The 22,451-nt window shown below is 39.6% G+C and overlaps 3 protein-coding genes across 3 annotated transcripts; 1 reads left to right on the top strand and 2 right to left on the bottom strand.

The window, feature by feature from the left end:
* Positions 1 to 15: 15 nt before the first annotated feature.
* tomm70a (translocase of outer mitochondrial membrane 70 homolog A (S. cerevisiae)) lies at positions 16 to 9,981 on the bottom strand. Its single transcript, XM_027007726.3, has 12 exons — positions 9,631 to 9,981; positions 6,970 to 7,143; positions 6,741 to 6,867; positions 6,387 to 6,496; positions 6,132 to 6,280; positions 5,233 to 5,440; positions 4,886 to 5,020; positions 3,936 to 4,043; positions 3,569 to 3,685; positions 3,327 to 3,424; positions 3,064 to 3,186; positions 16 to 2,854 (listed from the first exon to the last, which is right to left on the bottom strand). Exons 1-12 carry the CDS (start codon positions 9,964 to 9,966, stop codon positions 2,701 to 2,703), a joined length of 1,839 nt encoding a protein of 612 aa, XP_026863527.2. The 5' UTR covers positions 9,967 to 9,981; the 3' UTR covers positions 16 to 2,700.
* Positions 9,982 to 10,081: 100 nt separating this feature from the next.
* Positions 10,082 to 12,224, top strand: c7h1orf146 (chromosome 7 C1orf146 homolog). The gene is made up of 5 exons (XM_027007745.3): positions 10,082 to 10,767; positions 10,975 to 11,068; positions 11,355 to 11,526; positions 11,720 to 11,798; positions 11,987 to 12,224. Exons 1-5 carry the CDS (start codon positions 10,708 to 10,710, stop codon positions 12,140 to 12,142), a joined length of 561 nt encoding a protein of 186 aa, XP_026863546.2. The 5' UTR covers positions 10,082 to 10,707; the 3' UTR covers positions 12,143 to 12,224.
* Positions 12,225 to 12,229: 5 nt separating this feature from the next.
* Positions 12,230 to 19,682, bottom strand: glmnb (glomulin, FKBP associated protein b). Its single transcript, XM_081717063.1, is given in 19 exon segments — positions 12,230 to 13,181; positions 13,280 to 13,312; positions 13,705 to 13,895; positions 13,981 to 14,038; positions 14,835 to 14,853; positions 15,366 to 15,469; positions 15,628 to 15,712; positions 15,916 to 15,989; positions 16,088 to 16,129; positions 16,325 to 16,414; positions 16,525 to 16,555; positions 16,649 to 16,702; positions 16,928 to 17,109; positions 17,203 to 17,305; positions 17,499 to 17,739; positions 18,188 to 18,239; positions 18,334 to 18,444; positions 19,240 to 19,365; positions 19,644 to 19,682. Coding segments are annotated over 19 exon segments (1,719 nt in total). The 3' UTR covers positions 12,230 to 13,097.
* Between the last annotated feature and the right edge of the window lie 2,769 nt (positions 19,683 to 22,451).

The raw sequence follows: 22,451 nt of genomic DNA on the forward strand, positions 1-22,451 counted from the left end.
ACAGACAAACAGGTGTCGGATCAGGCTGACTGACGTCTATTATATCAGCTTTAGCAGCCAAACCTTGCAATAGAATCATCTTTATTTCAATAACTTTATTTTTTACATTATGTCTACACATGAAAACATCACCAATATTACCACCTTTCCTTAAAAACAAACCAAACCCTAATCTAGAGAGCACTGCTTGTGCACAGTGATGCGTTCCTGGGCTATATTCACACGGAAATCCAAGTTTAGAAGAGCGTCATTATGCTAAGTTTCGTTTAAAACTACTAACAGGAGTTACTTAAATGATTTTCAAACATGCAGCAGTCTGGAATGATTTTTTTTCTAACTTAGGCGTGTGTTGAAAATTCCGTCAAATGCCTCCGTTTAGCTGGAGATAGTTATAACAGCGCAGGCAATTCAACAAAGCTCCACATGCGCGGTCACCTCTACGTTTCCTCTTTCAAGTACAACATTTTACTTTTAAACAGGTTAGACATATAACCCACCATCCCCATTTACCAAACTCCATTTCGTGGTTTAGGTTTAAAATAAATAAATAAATAAATAAATAAAATTAAGCAAACAAAAAAACAATAATGTCACTGATTTCAAATAATTGGTTTAGATAGAAATGGAAATATCACAAGTCATTCATACATAAGGAACAAAGACAACATGCCGCTTTCATCTTTCCCTCTAAACGTTCTGGAGCAGTCCTTTTGACAGCAGGTGGATGCATGTCTGGAAGGTTGTTCGCTGGCAGAACCTTGACAGCGAACGGCACCGCTCACCTACGCAGAAGGTGGAAGTATGCCTCCGATGTTATCAGCCTGATTAGTGGAATAAAAACTGGAATTCATCCCAATCATAAAAAGTATTAGGTTTACTCAAACCACTTTTGTACTTGAAATGAATTTACCTCAAAACTGCTTGATTTTGTTGGGGGCGGGGGGTTTATAAAAACCAATACTGTAGCCAAAATAGTAGCAGATATGTGTAATGCCATTCCTCCTTAATTTAGTAACACCATCATGCTTGTAAAATATTTTAAGGTGGTGGACTGACATGAACCATCAAACAAGAGGTATATATTTTCTTTTGAAATATGAATAACATTTTACAGCTGTAAGGAAATGTGTGAAAGCCCTTGACATCTTAAACATATGATAGACTGAGGACATCCGTTATCCATTTGACATTCAACTTTAAGGCTGTAGAATTGAAGCAATTCATTAAAAGAACTCTACAAAGGTATTACACAAACATACTAGCAGGAACGGTACATGCTGCCTTATCATGTTATCACCTGTTATGATTGGAAACTATTTTTCATCTGACAATGATAAGCTGTATCAGCCATAATGTTAGCATGGAACAAACTTCCTCCAAATAAAAATTTCACAAAATAAAAAAATAAATAAATAAGTAAAATAAAAAACCTTAATTAAAAAAAAAAAATAAAAAAATTAAAAAATCGGTGAAATATAGCAATAGGCAACAGCGGGAATTTCTTTTACTGCATCTTTGTTGCTTCTGCACAAAAGCCTGCCTTATATCTTTAGATACAAGGATTTCAGATGGTACCTTATCATTCAGGTGTTTTCATACTTAGAATTCCAGTGAAATCACTTTACTATAGTTTGGCTTTTCATTTTCCTCTCTTCTGACTCAGAACAATGCAAGTTATTAACCCTACCCTAAAACGTGCTGATCTAAAAACAAGATAGCATTTTCAGATGTTCCTGTACCAAAGCAACTGGCTGGACGGCATTACACTAGTTTAGAATTACTGCAGAAGTGTCTTATTAATATTTATTTATAAAGAGAAATCTCACACAAGCTGTACAGAGTACAAAAAGAAAAAAAAAACCTGATAGTCCCCAAATAAGAACCGAAAGGAAAAATAAAACAAATGAAAGATATATGGATAAGAAAAATGAAATTACTGTATGGCCCAAAACTCTTCACCAAACATATTTCCAGACAATCAAAATAACACTGACAGTCTTCTAACACAGTCTATATAGCTCATGTACAAGACCTTATTCTGCACTCACAAATCAATGAAGTAAATATCCAAGTCCTACAATATCGATGTGACAGAGGGAGGAACTGTAGATAACATCCTAGAACATCACAGCAACAAGTCCAGATCAAGTCAACAATTTTCTTCCAACTGTGTGCGCATGGAGATCAGTGAAAATATTTTATTGTCTCCAGGGGGAAAAAAACTCAAAAGATAAAGCTATCAAATTCATTTGTTTCAAATTATTGATAAATGTTTATTCAATATATCTTGGGGAAAATGAGTGTTATAATCAATAAAGATTAACAAAGGACATACAACATAACAAGGGAAGCTAAACAGGAATATATGCCTGCTTTTATGAAGGGTGATGTTATTCTGGGCCATGCAAAGTGTCTGGTGGTGGTGTATGGCCTAAACCATTGCTGATTTGCCAGAGGCAGTAAAGCCATGAGCTGTATTAATTTTGGTTCCCATCGTCATCTCTCTCAACCCCTCCTCAGGCTCACTTACATGTGTTGTGACCCTCACACCTCCCTCACCATTACTCTAATCAAATGTGACAAATGTAATTGCATTACTCTTTCTCCCTCTCAATAATGATTCAACATCGTAGACAAGATAAAACAACCTAGACATTAGAGGATATGCAGGAGCCCCGTAGATGACCAGGGCCCGGGGAGCTACAGCGTCGGGGGCTTGAGCCCGTACTTCCGGGCCACCTCTGTCTGAGCATAGGCAGCATCACAGAGTGAGTACAGATGGGCCATCTCCATCTCAGATTTGGCCAGGTTTATGGCCTTGTTGAACATGTCGATGGCCTTATCAAGGTTGCCTCTGAAGGAAGAACAAAGACAAGCCAGACCTCAGTAAACTCATTGTCTTCTTTTCAAGTATTAACTATGTAAGGCAATTCTACGGGAGATAAAATTTTGGGTAGTGATACATTACACAACTGTGTGTGTAAACAGATTTCATGCTCAGTGCTATATAGAAGACAGTGCTAATTAAGGGAAGTCCTCTAACACTTTAGCTAAAGCACAGACCTTTGGACTTCAATGGTTCCCATAGTTTCATAGGCAAAGTCACATTTGTTGTCAATCTCGATGGCTCTGCTAATGAGATCCAGTCCTAAGTCCAGGTCCTGCTTCCACTGGAGCTGCAGAAGTCTGCTTGTGTACACACACACACACACACACACACACACACACACACACACACACACACACACACACACACACACTTGGTGATTATTAAGGTATTTGTATAATGCAGCAATCTGTGGTTACCCAGATGGTTGAAAACTAACCCTTTATGTACATATGTTGTAGCATTGTCAGGCTCTAGTTCAATACACTTGTCATACATCTCATCTGCCTTCCCAAACTGCTGCTGGTCTGTCAGTGCCTACCCAGATGCCAGAAAGAGAAAACAAGATACAGAAGAAAAAAAAAACCCATTAAATTATTCATTTCAACATACATTACCCTAGAAACATGGCAATGTATTGTAACCAACAGAACGTGTGTGAAACAATATCATGGTGTATACCTGTGCATAAAGAGCATAGCCCTCTGCACACTTTGGAAACTTCTTGATAACGTCCTCGAAGCCGGTCATGGCTGTCTGCACCTGGGATGGGTTATTTCCAGTATATGCCTGCCTATACTGGAGTGCAAACACAAAAGATATTGTATTTAATCTAAACAGAAACCCACTTAATTTGTCTACTTTGTTTGGATTTGAAGGACAATATCTATGAGAAGTAAGAAAAGACTTAAGTGCAGTATGTTTTATATTTTATTGTGAATTTTATATCTTTTTCTGTCTTTTTTGGTAATTCTCTGTATAGACAATGATAACACAACATTTAAAACAAAGTTTCAGATGCACAACAGTGCCCTCTGCTGGTACTCACCAGAGCAAAACACTTCTGGGCCTGAGCTAGGGCAGAGTCTGGCTTGAGCAGAATGCATTCGTCAAAATCTGCCACTGCCTCTTCTACCTGGTCCAGAAGGATCTTCAGCTGAGAGCCAAGAAGAGCTGAAAGTTATTACTTCTAGCTGAAAGAAGAGCTGAAAGTTACAGTGCATGAAAAACCAGTTCTGTTTAGGACATTCTGAATATATACTCTCTCATTTTTGAGCCAGGCACATTGATTTTTGATTATGGAGTTTCGGCAACAAGTTAATATTGAATGAACATTGCATGAAAGTAATACTGAATAAGCATTCCTGTTTACATGCAAAGAGAGTAGTTATACCATAAATAACCCTGAGATACAAGAGGTACAACACATTACATTTATGGCATTTAGCGGACGCTTTTATCCAAAGCGACTTACAATTATGACAACTTGAGCAACTGAGCATTAATTGAGGCAGTGGTGTGGCTTGAACCAGCAACCTTCTGATTAAAAGTCAAGTAACTTAACCACTGAGCTACCAACACAAAAGCGGTTATAAAAATGACCATGGTCTACACAACTGTCCCCACTAGCAGATTCATTTAGAACAGATGGCCACAATAGACGATGCAGCAAAGAGTTGGTGGTAGTCATAATTTGAGAATTAAAAATAAACATTAAAGTGTCTTTAAAAATTACAACAATTACGTTTAAAACTATTGTGGTCCTTTATTAAATCAGTGAGTACTGGCCTCATTCACTGTGTAAAATAAAAGCACTAACGAAAGTAAGGTAAATCCAGATGCCCAAGATAGGTCAAATCAAATTATGCCATTGTGGCAAGGGAACAGGGGAACAAAATGAGCGAGTCAGGGAGTACAACAGGGAGAATAACAGCGCTAATGGGCAGATGCTGAGCAGGGGGAAGGGAAGGGGCAGGCAGGATGAGCCGGCAGCTTCACCTGTCCCCTGTGGTGGTACACGTCCGCGTTGCGACAGTCGATTTCAGCAGCCATGTTGAAGTCTTGGGTGGAGAGCTGGGGTAGCTGCTGCTGCATGTACATGCTGCCGCGCTTGATCAGAGCGTTTGCCCGCAGCTGCAACAGGTCAGCAAGCACGCAGGTCCCCACACACACACACACACACACCAGCACTTTACCACAAGCCACAGTAATCTAAATATAGTCTAGACCTTTGCTGGCTGTAAAAATCAGACAGAAATAACTAAGCTTAGTGAAATATTATATATTATATTATACACACACACACACACACACACACACACACACACACAGGATTTTGCCCTTACCTTGACGTTGGCATCCTGCATGTTAATGACTCGGTCCAGATCAGGCTGGGCAGCCGTGGCATTGCCGATGAGCAGATAGAAGGTGGCTCTGAGCAGAAGAGCCTCTGCTGAGTACCTGCCCTTCGACTCGATCTCCTTCGTGCACTCACTGATGATCTTGTCGTAATTCTCCTCCTCCATGTACTGCTTGGCCTTCAAATAGCCCGAGCTGCAAACACAAAGGGGTTATAAAGCACACACAGGGCATTCAGAACATCCTGTGGAACTCCATTTGTTATACAGGCATCAGTGTAATACTGCACATGCAACACCAAAATTAAATATGATGATAGACAGCATACACATGACTGTGTGGCTTTCTGAAAGGGGTGAAAGACATTTTCTAGAAATGCACAGAAAAAGAAACTATATTTACAGGAGAACTTTCCTTTGCTGGAGGCCAGGAATTAAAAAAAAAAAAAAAAGCAGTGGACAGCAAACTCTGCAGGCAAATTCTGTCGACAATCAGGAATTAAATTCTTACAAATTATTTTTAGTGTACACTTAGGTTTAAGTTGGGTCAAGGAAACAGGCACCAATAGGTTTTTCTTGTAAGTTTAAACTTTTGTAAAGCCCGATGCCTGAGAGTGGCAAGGCATTAAACAAGATTAAATAAATGCCTTAAAGCACTTGGCAAAAATTATTTGGCCAAAAACTTTGCTGAGAAACATCCACCGAATCTTACAAGCGAATTTTAATGTACACTTATTTACTTTTCAGAGAGTGAAATCACAGAGTAAGGAATGCTATTAAAAACACCCCCACCCCTAAGACCAATTAGAATAACATTTATAATAATGACATTCACTATCCCACCAGCACACCCCATACCCTATCCCTGGTACATCATGACCTCTGACCTCTCCGTGACCTCAGCACTCTCGCCCTCTTTATCCTTGTCCTCATCCTTCTTCTCCCCCTTCTGAAGGGGTTGGGAGATGATGTCATCAGTGAAGGAGCTAAAATAGGATTTGATGAACTGAGGAGATGGCATGAGAGGCTCACGGCTCTGCACAGAAAAATCCAGTCCAAGTCTGAGCAAGTATACCAGAGAATGTACACACGAAGATGGGAGAGAGAAGAAACTCTTCATGTTCCATGTGTCATGCTCTAACCTTGTATTTTTCTTTGGCCTTCTCTTTACCCAGCTGTTTCAGCACTTTATCAGCCAGGAGCATGCTTTGTTGGTTCTGGAAGGCCTCGAGGATACATACAGCTGTCACATCTGCAGATAGAAATATGCTCAGATTACTGAAAGACTAAATTTGCCTAGACATTTCCCAAAGATTTGTTTTTGTATACATTATGGCACTTGTTTTGATGCATCTTTCTTGCTTACTGATGTCTATTTTTGCTAATTATTGTTTAAGGGACACCACAACAGCACCTTCTTGGTAAAATTTGGGTTCGACACTGTAAGCGAGTCTGTCTGATGGTGAACTCTAGGTGACTCGGTCTAGGACTCCCACCTTCTAGGCACTCCTTCTTGTTGTCCAGTCTTTCCTGGGCCTTGGCACGTCTGAAGAGGGCTTTGACGTAGCGCGGGTTCATCTCGACAGCCAGGGAGCAGTCCTCTACCACCTCTGTCCATTTTGACTGCAGACACAAACAGTAAAACACAGCCCTCGGCCATCTTGAGGGAGCTTCCAGACACAGCACCAACAATCTACAGGCAAGCCATGGGGTGGCAGAACCGACCTGCTGCTCAAACGCGGCGGCTCTGTTCTGGTAGAAGGTGGACAGGTCACTCTTCTGCTCTTTGGGGCACAGGCTGATGGCCTCTGTGTAGCACTGGATGGCTTGTTCATACTTGCCTGCCTTGAAGTACTTATTGCCCCTGTTCTTGGCAGCCTGGGCCCTATCTAGAGGGCTCTGCATGGTGGAAAATTAATATACATTTAAACATAGTTACTAACATGCATATAACACATATGAAGATATATCACATGGCATTTGTGAATTTGTTTATCTGCACTGGATGTAGCCAATGAGCATTCAGTGAGGGAGCAGATTAGTGGGCAGAGTTAAGACACTAAGCCCCATACCATGGTGCGTGCATGAACTTAGACAAAATACTGAGAGTAACCCTCTAGAACACACTTCAGTAAGGAAGTGTTCTAAGTACTAAAACTGCCCACAAAATAATCACAAAATCAATTTTATATGACACTACACCGTGTTTGCTTTTTATTCATTATCTTGTACCACAATGGAAAAAGAAAAATCAGATTTTCGGTATGAAAGCCAGTAATTAAAATGTACTGAGATCTAGACATTAAAATAGAATAACTGTGCAGCAACACTGTAAGATTCTATTCACCTTCTCCCTGAATTACTTGAAACATTAAAAACAACAATTAAACACCTAAAACATTGACATTTGCATCTGAGTGTGAGTGAGTGTAAAGGGGAGGAGGTAAAGCCCACACCACCCTGTCTCAGAGGCTGCAGGCCTTGGTGAAATGTTCCTTAGAGTTAGTTCTTCATTAATGCCTAGAGTTTAACGCCTTTATAAGAATGTGAGATGCATTACATAGCACAGAGTGTTGTGAGCTTTATGACAGCCCTGCACTATGGTAGACCTGTCTATACCCAGTGACATTTAATAGTTGATCTCAGTAGCCAAATACAAAGCCAATTACATAATGCGAAACTAGCTATGCCTACGCTACAGATTACTTTCACAATATGATGCATGACATAGTCTGAGATAAATATTGGTATCATCTAATGTCTACACAATATGATGACGCTTTTAAAGACATACCCACCCGTGCCATATTTACTTTTTCTTTCAGTTTGACTATTGTGGGAATATGTTATCAAATCAAGTTCAAAACTTGGGAGAAAGGAATAACAACCATGCAAGAATTGCTTTCTGATGCCGCAGATTATGCACAACAATGAATTCTGATCCACAGATCACATTTTGGAGGGCTAAAACCAAGCACTCAAATGTACAATTCAAAACCTTTAGCCAACTATACCCAGATACAAGCTGGAGCACACATGTAGCTTTAAAAATAGTTTATAGTAGGGATAAGGTCATCACTTATTCACTTTTAAATTAAATGAAAATGTTGCCTATAGTGTAGGAAAGGATGACCTGTGCCATAGACTGCTTTCACACTTGTTGACTATTATGAAAGTGAACAGACACAGATAGCAGGCCAAATCCGACAAGTATAGATCCATTTTAAGACAGGGGTGAGCAATATGAGGATACACTATTGCTACGGCAATAAATTATAATACCGTCTTTTTTTAAAGAACACAGACTATCCGTACAAATTAGGTTTCGACCAATGGGCGTGTAAACAACAAGCAGTTACTTGACACTGCAAACTTAAAATGACAGTTGGTGACTGGAAAGCTCGCAATGCTGTTACCTTTCTCAAGGCTTTTGCTGCTGCATTGATCCTGTTCCGACTTATTAACAAACCTCAGAAAAAAAAAACAACCAGAATATACACTACGCACTGTTTAAATGTCTTTAAGCATCGTGGACTTGAATGTCAGCCAAATGGCTTCACCTTTGAAGACCAATTCGTGTATTCATTTAACGCCACCATGGCACGTCAATAAGTTGAAGAATGGAGGCATAAACCAGAGTATTTGTGCCTAGGTAACACCCCCCCCCCCCCCCCCCCCTCCATTCACCTTTCCTGGACATTTGTTATTCACATCAGCCTGGTTTTAATAAATAAGCGGAACATATCTCGACATGCTGGAGAACCCTGTGAAGTGGGAACAGAATAGCTGAACGGCTGTCAATTCAGCTGTGCCCGCTACATTAACGTATCACGTATCAGCAAAACACAAACCAACTTATCTAGCTAGCGGTTTTGACGAAAGATGCAAAAATGTGCCAAACGTCGAAAGCCTTGAAAACCTTTTAGTTTTTCTGCAACCTGTGAGGCTAACCACCCGCCCCCGTGTCTTAGCTTATCTTAGCTTAGCTTAGCTTATCTTAGCTTAGCCATCCAGCTAATTAGCTACCCACCAGCTAGCTAGCTTTAGCCATCCTGGGGTAGAAGCAGAGCCAGAAAATGAAATGTTTTGACGAACATTTAACCCCCCAGTTAGGGAACATTCCTATAAGGGAGGGTTAAACACCTTTGAGTCTATCACTGATATATTTTCAAGCTGTTTTAACAGTACAGCGCCGTGGCTAAAGCTCAAACATCCAGCTAACCAGCGAGCTCGGACTAGCCCGGCAGTGTGTCCTTGACTGGCACGCCACGGCCGACATTAACCGTGACAAGACGCGGATAAATCTGTCATCGACCTACAGACAACCGTCCCAAATGAACCCAAAAGAGGCGTGCGGGCGCTGCTCGATTCTCGCAGGCGGGTTACCATGTCGTCCTGCTCGGGGTTGGTCGCACCGTGCTGGCCCTGGACTGGGCTGGCGCTGCCTTCGGGGGTTTTCCTCTCTCCGTCGCCTTTACTTCGCTTCTCCTTGGCACGACTTCTGCTCCACAGGTACGCGGCTCCAATTCCGAGCGCAAGGGGAGCCCCGACCAGGAGGGCCAGCTGCCACCGGGGGAGAGCGCTCCCGGAGTCGGGGTCGACGGGTTTCGACGCAGCCATCATCCAGTGCACACACAGACCACTGAGCAGCCGCAGGGACTGGCGAGCAGCGGTGGCACTGTGGGATACTAACGGACCCTCGGCAACTGCAACCGGGGTCATGGTCGTGACACTTCCGCGACCGAAATATTGTGGATGAAGACGTAAACGTCTCGGTGGAAATTAATTATTGAATAAGAGTATGCATGTTATGTTTAGTCGAATGCTTTAACATGGGTCCAATAATTAGATCATTTAAAAGGTTCTCAAATAGCGAATATTTCTTATCCACCGCCAGATGGCGTGATTGTTGTGAGTTCTGGGGATAAGAGAAACAGCCATCAACACCGGAGTACACTTTGTTTAGTATATTTTAATTTAGTGATTGAGCATTCACTGTTGTGTTTTATTTATTTATTAATTTATTATTATTATTGTTGTTGTTGTTGTTGTTGTTGTGACTATCACTCTAGCAACCGGTTAGCAACCACCTAGTAATAGCATAGCACCACCCAATGTTATTGCAGTCACCTGGGATACCATAGCAACCACTTGGCCGACTCCATTGTAACTACTCAGGAAAGGCATGTCCTAGTTTGGGATGTTCTTACGAGTTTCCTCGAATGATCGTTTTGGTGCTAGTGCGATCTTATCTTTTATAGTATTAAAATAATGTTTTAACCCCTACTGCTGTTGGCACATCTTGATTGCATACTAAACTGTCAGATGCAGGAAAATAAAACGCCACGGCTAAGCCGTTTAATTATTAGCGCGTGCGTAGTTAGCGTTAGCTTGCTAGTTATTCATTTATTCACCTAGTTAACCAATTAGTGGTGTACGTGGGTAGCTTTTAGAGACGTTTAAATGGCAAGCAATAGTCTGATTTCATGGAAAACAACTGTTATTGTCAGCACTTCTCTACAGGTCGTTAGCCTGCATATAGAGTTATCCGTTTTTGTTTTCTGTTTTTACGACATATTTGGTCCGTTAGCTAGCTAGTGTTAACCTAGGTTAGCTGTCAGTGTTGTCTATTTTTTATCTAACCTAGCATTACCATTACCAGCTCTTTAAAATTTCCGTCACCGTTAACGCTAAGAAAATCGTTAATTTTGATATGGCATGCCTTTGCAGAATAATGAAACTTTGCGGATGCTTTTAGCCCAGCAACACCGAATTCGCCTCTCAGACGGTGTTGAACGCGGTGCCTTCGTGTTTCCTCTGTCAGGCGAGTGCGGCTTCAGCTAATTGCGTCTGTAATAAATAACAGTGTGCACTCTTGTCTTCCTGCATTTAAACAGGAATGATGAGCTTTGAAATATTAGCTGTTGATTTGACACTTTTATTAAACATACTAAAAACTCTTTTATGTTAGCTGTTACTGATGATAGTATAATGTGTCTCAGCTGCCTTGTATGAATGAGATAAGTATACTAAGCTAAATGCCTTTTGCCAAAAGCATAATAGGTGTCGATTAACCGGAGGTTCAGATCTTTACTTTATCTTCTGTGCAGGAACGGCCTTTATGTTGATCGCCCCAGATGAGTTCCCTGAGAAGGCTCAGAATAAAGAATTATTTGATAGAATTGAAAGATTTGTGCAGATCCACAGAAACTGCTTTCTTCTGCTTCAGTCCCCAGTATATGGAATAAGAGAATGGGAGGCTGTATCTGCTGTGCACAACAGGTGCATGTGATGTCAGTTATGCTACTGAAACATTCCACTGTAGAAATCCCCTACAGCAGTAGGCTCAAGTGCAAGTGTCTTAAGATGTATAGAATATTGCATAGTAGCAAATGAGAAGGTTTTTCTTATGTCTTTAAAAGGCATAAGCGTTTTCACATATTATACACATGTCATGTTTTGATCTTTCTACCAGATTCTTTGGAAGTAACCTTAAAGTCTTACCTGTCCATAGTACTGGAGACATTGTGAAGGCAATGCTAACCATTGCTAAAGTAAGTTCTAAAAATGCTTTCCTCACATTGAGTTTGAGTTTAACATGTTATTTCATTTTTACTATGATTCCTTAGTATTGCTTATTAAGTTGTACTGTCCTTTACTCAGTTCATAGAACAGAGGTGTACATTTGTCATGTTTTTATGCTAGTATTATTAAAAGGTCTTAGAGCAGATGTTCGTTGCAGGCCACCAGTAAACCCCACATAGACAGTTTATGGGATAGGTTGTCTTTAGCCCGAGCTCATGTCATTGAATTGAGCTCAGTTTGGGAATTACTACATGACATGCAGCTACTGTCAGACCAGTCAACCAAAGAAGATCTAGAGATACCACAACCCTGAGCATACTTTAAGCTATCATCTGTATTTTAAGATGTTTTTGAATAAATCAGTTTTATTGCATATAAATATATACTCTCAGAGTCCTGTGTCAAATATAAAAAACATACAAGCAGCACAAACATTAATTCACTATATGAAGCTGACACATTCCATCTCTGGAAATCCTGAACTATACAGTCACGCAACTACATACCACAATGTCATCCATCATATTATTTAAATGTCAATTTTATCTGATGGCCTACTTCTCAACAAATTACCTTAGCCCTGGTCAACATTAGATGCAATCTACTGTCTGTTCTTCCTGCACCTAAGATATTTTTCTGTTAACATCAATTCAATAAATTAATACGTACCTGTGCCGTCCTCTGGGTTTTCAGAATCATGAGTTTTTTCTAGACCATTTATGATTACCTCATTTATCAAATTTAATTTTTAACAAAACCAGTGAAAAAATACCTAGTGTGTCTAAACATATAAAAACACTGTCACACATCATACATTACGGTGGTATAACAACTTTCTGGTAGCAGTAAAGGTGACTGGAATTGCTTTTCACACATACATTTTTTTGTGTGTTTGTTTTTTTTTTATGTTTCACAAATCAATTGAAAGGCTTAATTCATTAAACTGAGTGGTGAGAAACTCACTGTAGGTGATTCTCTTCTAAGATGTCATGGAAGCCATTAAGGTCACATGAAAGTCTGACGGTGTAAACGGGTGTGAAACACAAGAGGAGCAGTACAATATAAATGCAGCCCAATGTAATGAGGATAGGTGTCTGTAAGATTACAACACAGGTCCAGCTACCTTGACGTACTACTTTTACACTGTGGTGAAATGGGGTTGAATTTAGTGACCTGGATGACTGCAGAACCTTCATAGATGTTCTAAGAAGTTTTACTAGACAAGAAATAACAGAAAACAACAACAAAAAACCCCGTTATGGTTCACTTTAGAGTTGCTCCTCTTTGATCTCCTCAATTCGAACCACAAGGCTTTCCATCAGGTCATATGTAATAAGCACACATTGTAGAACCTGCCAATTACAAGTATGGTGGATTTTTTCTGTTTGAGATTATCAAACACAACTAAATGCTATATTTACTTCATTAATGTTACTAGAGATGAATTTACCTTTTCTTGTGCTTCAGGTGGCATTTGGCTTGACTTTCATTTCTCCTAATCATATGCTTGATTGATTTTTTCACTGACGTCTTTCAATTCTGAAGGGAAATCTTTGGAAAGCACTTGACAAAAGACAAATTTCCCAAGATACTCTAAAAAATGTAGAACAGATTAGACTGAAGAAAAAACAAATTCACTGAAACAACATTAATGAGTAGATATTTTAATCATTCTACATTTTAGGTTGCCTCATGTAGTATGTACAGGCAGCACAAATGTTAATTCACTGCACAAAACTATCACATTACACCTCTGGAAATCTTGAACTTTACAGCCATACAGCTACACAGCACAATGACATCATATTATTTAAATGTCACATTTAAATGTCAAGAATTTAATTTAAAGTCGTAGACAATATTAGCCGCTGTCTACTGGCTGTTCTTCCTGCAGCTACTGATATTTGTATTTAACTCAGTTGAGATTCTCTTACCTTTTGCCATAATCTTTTTGGTGTCATGTAGTTTCTTTAACGCTGACCCATAGTATGACTTTGACATGCTGAGATACACACACAATGTCTTTATGTAGTTCTCTGCAATGTTGCAAAGGCCTGTCCACCTGTCTGAAAACAATAAGATTGGTCATCAGATGACTAGAACTTATTCACTGAAAGTCTTTATTGAGGTATTTTTGTGTAATAGTCTTACCAAGTTCCTTTTCTCTTTGATAAGTAGATATCTCAGAAGGTTTAGCGATATCATAACCCTAAATGAAAAGTGAAAAAAGTATTGAAATACATTTCAGCAAAATACAATATAGTTTCAATGTGCCTAATATAAATGTCAGTTTCAGTTCTCAGTCTTTGTGTTTGATTTAAACTATTTTTTTCAGCAGTTCATTTATTCTTATTTTTCTGTGTCTATTTACTTGGTATTTTCATTTTCAGAGCTGGCAAATAAATATGCTGAAATCAGTTTATGTTGCACAGTACAGATAAAAGGATTAAGTAATTAATCAGAGACTTAATATTTCGAGCTGTGTCAATCACTCAAGTTGGTATTATTTAGGAATGACATAAGATCTGCCTCTAAGCAGAGACCTGTCTGCCATATGCTTTGTGCTGAGGGATCATGGCTATTTTTCTAGACTACACTCATCAATAAATTATTTTCAGGGCTCGCTGATATCATGTTAATAAAACATCGCTCATCTCTCAGAGGCAGATGGCATATGTGGAGTGGGTGGTCAGACTTGGATTACAATGTATGTTGTCTAGATGGATCTAATTGATAAGCACATCTACTAAAGTTTGTTCTTCAGAGTTATTTGGTCAATCTAACAGTATTGGACTTTATCTTCTAGTTGCTTTTCCCTTCGGGATCTTTTAAGGTGTTGTCTTATCTTTCTTTGGCATTCTGTATAAGTAATGAAATGGATAAAAGAGAAAAGGTTATATATGTGATATTAGAAATGTGACAATGATTGTTTGCAGTCAGTATAAAGACATAACACACTGAATAACTACAAATATTTTCAGACAGCTCAGTTCTCACAACATCACTTTATCCACATCCAACATTCTAAAAGCGAAGAGCAGATAACATGTACTAGCTAACTTCACTCCACTACCTCTGCACTCATTTGGCTCTCCTAATAAATGACCTGGTAATGCAGCTATTAATGTTAACATATTAATTGTAAGAACCAAGCCTAGTACTAGTCTAGTGTGTGGCATGACAGGAAACACACTAACCTGTCTAGCTACATACCATTTATGAAAGGTAAATCAGTTGCCATAACTTTTCACTCCAACAATTATTGCTTCTATACCAAGTCACCTTTAAAGCATTTAAAGGCACTTTTAACATGGGCACAATTATCTTTGCTCAGTATCATCCTGATAAATTCTCAAAATTCTCAAATAAAAACCACATTTACTCAACACTCATCATCACATCCCCATGGATGAAATTCCATTCGAGAAGCCACCATTTCAGTGGTATATTAAGCTTTTCATTTGAGGTATACCACAAGAATGACTGGAAATAATGACGAGCAACATATATGAAAACAGAGAATAAAACTGTCCTACATGTCCATCAGTAGGTCCATCTCGGGGCCTTGGGGTAGACTCACAGTCTGCCTCGGGAGTGATATTAGTAGTGTCCCCTCAGACCATCTATCTTTGTGTTCTGACTACAGATACAAGTCCAGTAATATTACAGACAAAGCAGAAGTGCTATATTTGCTTCCCTTTCCACTTGTTACAAGCATTGCCACCAGCAGTAACCAAAAGAGACTACTCAATCTGCGTAATGTTATTTAAGTCAGTATATAGCATAGGAATAAATGACCTTGCTTGAGTGCACCAGATGATTTTGGATGTTTTTAAGGATGAAACTTTCAACTCCTGTATGTTGACTGGTTTTTATCACACACCTGAGAATATTCATAAGCCAAGAGTACCTTTAGTCACAATTAACACCCTATTGTAAGCTATTTAGCTAGATTTCATTTTAGATTTAATTACAACTATGTAAATGTACAAAAGGTTTTATTACTTTCAATGTGAGAAAGTATATAAAGAATATATTTGCCATTATGTGACTTGTTTCACATTCCTGAGAACCTCACAACTATACATGAAACATTTATGCTTGGCCTCCCCATTGAGTTTCTCTATGAAAAGCTTAAACAACATAATTGCTTTGGCCTTCTGCAAAAGCAATGAAGTATCATTAGAATCATATAACCAATTGGTCTGCTTACAGTAACCAGTCTTGTTGGAATAAGTAATAATTCCACCAAACTTACCAAATGCTGGATAGGGCACTCTGTCATAATTTTAACTATTTTCTGCATTGGTACATAAAATGAAAGACATTATCACACCATGTAACCTAAGAAAGTATTTAACGTCTTGGAAACTACTAGATGTACTTAATATTTTAGTAGCATGTCCAAAAATAGATCATTCATTGCAATCTTGGAATACCCTTTAACAAACTATGTTTTTATACAGTGGTAGTGCAGCTCATTCATGTGTCTTACTTGTAGAACACTGTGAACTGGCTTCATATTCAGCAGCTCTACTGAGATGCTATTGTCTACAAGACTCTCCAAGCTTTTAACATACAAGTGCTTAAAATACAGAAATAATGTTAGTTGTGGAATACACTCAATATTACTACTCAAATGGTGTACTAGGTTTCTGTTTGTAATTTTTGTTGGTATTGGAGATATCCTCTTACCAGGCCTTTCAGTATCCATGATTCATCCTTTCTTTGAAAAAACAGAAAATCACTGGCAAATCAAGTTGCAAACTCATCATCTTATGTACTCTGAGGTCATTATATCACAGGTTTTTTGACATACCTACTCAGTAAAACATTGATGTATTCCATATTACACTACAGGACAAATGCAGGACTGAAAAGAAAATTGGAACATGAAACACAATGTTAGAATGCAATGTCAAAATCATTTAGCTACATTGCCTATGTGTCAAATAGCTTAACTAAATATGCATTCTTTTTTTTTTTTCATTTTCTAGTGTTTCCAACATCCTGTGTGGAAGTGTTTAAACTGTTCTTTTAAAACTTATGAGACCAAAAGTTGTCTTGGCTGAAGATGAGATTTGATAATGCAACCTGCCTAAAAACCGAGGGGAACACTTCCATGGCAATTAACTGAACAAAGAGCAAGTAAGCCAGACAAGTCCTTGATTCAATCGGGTAGCTGCCATCATGTTTCACAACTCTCATATCTTCTTTCCTTCCCAAATGAAGGTAGAACAGGAGCTGGGGCAGAGTCTCCTGGATGTCTGATAGAATTACCTTGAAGGAGAATCACAAATGTAGAAAGCACCTTTACCAGGGCTGTACAGCCTCTGCTCATGGTCTCAAGGTTTGCACAGTGTCATAGCTCACCAGTATTTCTGTCGCAAAACTCCAGAGGACGAAGCTTTGTGATGTCTCATCCTCCCTGTCAAACTGGGCTTCTAGTAGAGGTTCCCTCAGGCTCACCATGCCGCTGTATACCAAAGCATACAATATTGTAATCAAAATTGAAAAGAAGTAACTTGTAGAACTAGTAGTAAATCAGAGGTAATTGAACTGAAAGTAGTAAGCGTAAGATAACTCACTACATCTCCAAGCTTTTTTTTTTATCATAAAGGTAACATAATAACTATCTGTATTAACAGAGTTGAGGAAACTAAACCTACAATTTGAGAAGCACACACCTAAGCCTTGCATCAAAGGTGGTTGACACTGGACTTTTTGCATCTTGACGTTTAACTTCCTGTACAAATAGTTGCACAAAGGTCATCAGCGCAGTGCAGCAGCGGCCAAGCCCGTACCTATCTTCCTGTTCCTGTTTGTGTGAGCATGGCACTGGCAGTTTCTGCAGAGCTTCTAGGGCCAGGCCTAACGAGGGGGCCTTTGTATCACCCAGTGTCAGGAACACTGAATGGAGAAGCAAACAGGAGACATTTAAAGCGCTGTAAAGTGCTGTAATTACTTATAAAGACAGTAGGGGGTGGCAACAGTCTGGAATTCCCAGACATGCCTGTGACTAACAACTTCATTCACACCTGATTTATAGTGAGTGAGGATGTATGTATTATGTATTACGGTTTTGCCTTTGTGCTATTATGGATAGAAAAGCTGAGATCATTGATAAGTGGTGGAGAGTGGTAAGCACTTGGCATCTTTCTCTAACAGTTGCAGTAGTTTTACAGTCTACTAATCCTTCTGAGAAACGTATCTATTGTTTACATGCTTAAAGTTCTTATGAAGGGCATGTCAATTAATTATATGTATTAAAGGCAACTGAAGCACCATTTCTGACAAACTTCATTACCTGAATTTGCTGCATGAGAAAAGTCATGTTGTCTGGATCAGCATCCTTTACTTGATATTCTGCTTTTAAGCAGAATGTCAAGGGTGTCACCAGCGTTGCAGGTCTGAAAATGGCAAATATTCAGTAGCATGTGCCAAATATGACTAAATGTGACACATCACTATAAATCCATGTTGGATCATCTGTTCAGCATGTACCCGCTCCAGGAGGGTGATAACAGACTGACAGTGAGCAGGGTCCCTTTCTTTCCCCATCACCTCTTCAATCAATGATACTAGGAGACCACTTCCCAGTGACCTCACTATGTCCTAGAAATTATGACGTACACGCGGCTTGGTATGCCAGTTTCTTATATACTTCTCTAGGCACTTTGATGACTGTGGTTTAGGTGGTTTATTACACCCTACGCAGAGATTTTTGTTTTCACTCAATCTGTATGTAGCCACTCTAATTTCACTTCCTTTTGTACATGCACAGCAGGCCATGATTCCCAGTTCACTGGCATTAATAAACTTAGATTTCATTTTTGGAAATCAGTCTTTCCAAACTCTTTGCCTTGGTGCCGTTTTAGCCTCTGGTTTAAGACAAACACTACCCACATGCTCCCGAGACTCTGTGTGCATGAGGGAAGGAAAATCGCAGGGAGTGGGAGAAGCCAGGGCACTTAATGGAGACCTGCTTCAGCAGGTTAGCAGTGAAGCGAGAACTGACTGGGTTTCCACCAAGCTGCATTCGCAGGCCCAAGGGTGAAGAGGCCAGTCAGTTAGGAATTACAGCAAAGTGATGGTTTTGTAGAGACAGCTGCTCACACTGTCCCCCCACATGCCATGGGGAAAGGAATAATGTCACAAAAAAGAGACCAGAGTTGTGACCATGTTGTGGTAATTGTTTGCCTCATGGGTCCTGAAATGGGCAGAAATTCTTTTTTTCATTTTTTTCCTAACATATATTTTCTTAGACATCATAATGAAACATGGCAGTTAAGTAATGTCAAACTCTTTCAAAAACAAATAATCATTAAAAACTTTTTTAAAAGATTAATTCTGTGGTGAGCAAGTCAGCATTGCATGTAGAATGGCATATGTGTGCACGTTAATATTCACCTGTTTTTTCTCTTCTTTGATGAAGTCCAGCAGTTGTGAATTGTCACCTTGAGCAATGCAGGTTTGACCAATATTGATCAAGAGTTCAAGATCTTCTGGTTTTAAAACTTTTTCTTCAGTCACTCTCTTAAAGAAACAGGGTCAGTTTTTTTGCAGTTTTTTTGTTTCATATGGAAACGTATCTTGCTGTATTTAGCACGTGACAAACTGAAATTTCTGTGACTTTCTGTTAGCACATTACACTTCTAGAGACACCAACTACACATAGTATGATTCTAATCTAAAGGTGTTAATGTTACATTTTATGAACACAAAGACATGATTCTTGTGTTCATATACTTCCACTGACTTATTTCAGTACTCTCTCTTCCTTTTTTTTGTTGAATAAATTCATATCCACTCACCCGTCTCTGAATAATGTCATCCAGCTGATGTGCAGCCATTGCTGAGCATCAGTCCTGTCGGGACCTGTTTCCACAAATGTCCTCAGTCAGGTCCAGATCATATATTAGAGATCTCTGCCTATGAGCACAGAGCCATTAGCAATGATATATAAACAAAAGAAGGTTGGAGTGTCCGATGTGTACGAAAGGACAGCAGAACAGAGCAATCTGTCAGGAGCTGTTGTAAATCTCTTATTAAGCCTTTTGCTTGGATGAATGCTAATGGAATTAAACCAAAGCAATCTGACAGGACAGTTCTCTAATCCTCTAGACAAGAATCACTTGAAAATATCTTGGTGTTAATTAGTTTGTTGTCCTTTCTTGGGTTTATTTATATATTTTTTCGTTAATTAATTCTGCTTTTTGAGCTGGATTAACTGAACTAACAGACTATACTAATGCAATACCTGGTAGCATTACTGATCATACAGTGGACACTGACTCACAATAGTCTTGCCAGACAGATAGCACTTACATGGAGGCAGTGGTTATTTAAACATGTCATGCCATGGAAATAATGAAAAGGCATCTGAGATTGCTCGGTTGTGGAGCACATGTGCGTAAGTCTGTTATCACAAAGCCTTTAATCCAGCATTTCTTCAATGTAGGTAACATGATAGGGATCCCTTGTTTGACTTCCTGTATGATATATGCACAGAAGACCCTGATTTCAGGTGTATGGAGAAGGATGAGGTTTGAGCACTTGGATTTAAACTGCAGCTGCTTGTATGGTTTGCTCTGTCTATTACTGTGTGATGAAAGGCCGCCACAAAAGGCGCAGTGCAAATACAGCTCACGGAAGGACAGACTGGTCGCGTGTCTGCCTCAGATTTGCTCCTGGTTAATCAGAGACTGCCAGTTCTGTGTTTTGACAGTAGACTGTCCTGTTTATTGAGAGTACAGAGAGAGCTGGCTCACTCACAGACAATGCTGACAGTAGCCCTGGGGGGGGCGGGGTTGGTGATGTCAGATGTGTGGCAGTTGTCTTGTTTATTTCAGGAATTAATATTAATGGAAATTAATGTTTTATTGCACAAATAAACTACATGATTTACAAATACAATTGATTCATATAAGCATTAAGTATGAAGTGAGAATTCTGATCATTATAATGCAAACTGATTTTTTTGTTTAATTATCACAGAAAGGCACAAGAAACACTTTCTCAGTTCTAAGTGTTCTGTTAGTGGTGTGTGTGTGTGTGTCTGTGTGTGTGTGTGTGTGTGTGTGTGTGTGTGTGTAATGACGCGGTTTTCACCAGATCCAGCTGGTTATTGTTGGGTATTTGCTGAAGGCATGTGCTAAGTAGCAGGCCTGCCTCAGGTCGCTGCTATCATATAACCATGTATTTTTAATAGGCACCAGTAACAAGACAACACCTCTGTAACCCGACTACCTGATAGACACCTTGACCTTTCAGGTTTATCCCTCTGAGAGTGGGTCTAAGTACTGAGGAATCTATGTGATATAGTTTATATCAATTCATATGATAGTTGCAATATTTTCATGTCATCACTACTGAGCATTATATGTTAACATTGCCTGAAATTTGTAAGTATGTTGTAGGTAACAAATATAAAATACAAATACAACAAATTTTTAACTGGGTCGATATATTTAATTGTTTTACACCTTATAGCTCTGTGAACACACAAGCAAATTTATTTCCACAAAAGTGAGTGCTGAGAAGAGCGTTTAGTCTCTCGCCCATGTTTTGAGCTCTGGATTGGGCCCTGAGGTCTTCAGAGGATTCCTGGACAAATTAAGTTGTCTGCCAGAAACCTTCCTCAGGGTACAGTTGGCATGTCAGGAAAAACTGTGGTGTTTAAGGTCTCCACCCTCAGGGTGGTCTGTGCTAGCTTCACATGCTCTGCCAGCTGCTATATTCACACCTTTGATTTCAAAATTTCACTGCAGTCAACATAAACATTACTCAGATTTCTCTTAACCTGTTTTGAATGATTTGTTACTACAACACAGAACGCAATATAAAGTATAAATAATATAATATTTATACAATATAAAGTATAAATATCATGCTCAGTTTCAAAAAGGGCATAAAGATTTAAGTACCTTAAAGTATAAAGTACCTTGAATGCTAAAAATTGGAACACAGACAGGCTTCAGCCTTGGCTGAACACAGTGGTTGGTTGCACACTGGGGCCACAAAGAGGAAACAACAGATCCATATTTACACGCCAGCACAACTCCTGCTGAAACCTGTACGCCCTTTTGTAAATCGGCATTTTGATGGCAATTACTAGTGTTGACTTGTTTCCGATCAATAAGTGCAGAGTGGGAACGTCAGCCTCCGTGCATGGCCTGTCGTCAGAGGAGAGGCAGCGTGTCCGGCTGTGATCAATACGCCACCGCATGTCACTGCACCCAGGCCCAGCGCAGCCTACCCGATGATGGAGCCCTGTGTCCGTGGGCAGACCCCCATGGTAGGGGTGTTACATACGAACTGGCTGCTAGAACAATTTTGCCAGTCCACTTGTTCTGTGGTATTTAGAGATCCAGACATGCTGTGTTGAGAGACTGCTGTGTTCTTAGCAAAGTGAGAGCCTTTTAGTTATATTTCTTCTTCTTTCTCTTCTTCGTCTCTCCCCCTCCCTCTGTTTCGCAGTTTGGGGGCCCTCTCAAATCTTAGAATTTGTATCCTACCGGACAAATATGCCTTAAAGACACCTCAGTGCCACATGAGTCAGATCTGAGAGCCTCCAGGCGTGACTCTGTGTACAGCCTTTTATTCTACACAACACTACTGTG

This window comes from Electrophorus electricus, chromosome 7 (assembly GCF_041902795.1).
Source record: "Electrophorus electricus isolate QZ-2024a chromosome 7, ASM4190279v1, whole genome shotgun sequence".
Lineage (NCBI taxonomy): Eukaryota > Metazoa > Chordata > Actinopteri > Gymnotiformes > Gymnotidae > Electrophorus > Electrophorus electricus.

Excerpts from the sequence above, each read along its gene's own strand:
- tomm70a (XM_027007726.3), bottom strand. The coding sequence starts at position 9,966 with ATGACCCCGGTTGCAGTTGCCGAGGGTCCGTTAGTATCCCACAGTGCC. Across the intron at positions 6,868-6,969 it reads CCGCCGCGTTTGAGCAGCAG|TCAAAATGGACAGAGGTGGT; the intron begins GTCGGTTCTGCC and ends TTGTGTCTGCAG. Across the intron at positions 2,855-3,063 it reads GGAACCATTGAAGTCCAAAG|AGGCAACCTTGATAAGGCCA; the intron begins GTCTGTGCTTTA and ends TTCTTCCTTCAG.
- c7h1orf146 (XM_027007745.3), top strand. The coding sequence starts at position 10,708 with ATGGCAAGCAATAGTCTGATTTCATGGAAAACAACTGTTATTGTCAGC. Across the intron at positions 10,768-10,974 it reads TTGTCAGCACTTCTCTACAG|AATAATGAAACTTTGCGGAT; the intron begins GTCGTTAGCCTG and ends ATGCCTTTGCAG. Across the intron at positions 11,799-11,986 it reads CAATGCTAACCATTGCTAAA|GCCACCAGTAAACCCCACAT; the intron begins GTAAGTTCTAAA and ends TGTTCGTTGCAG.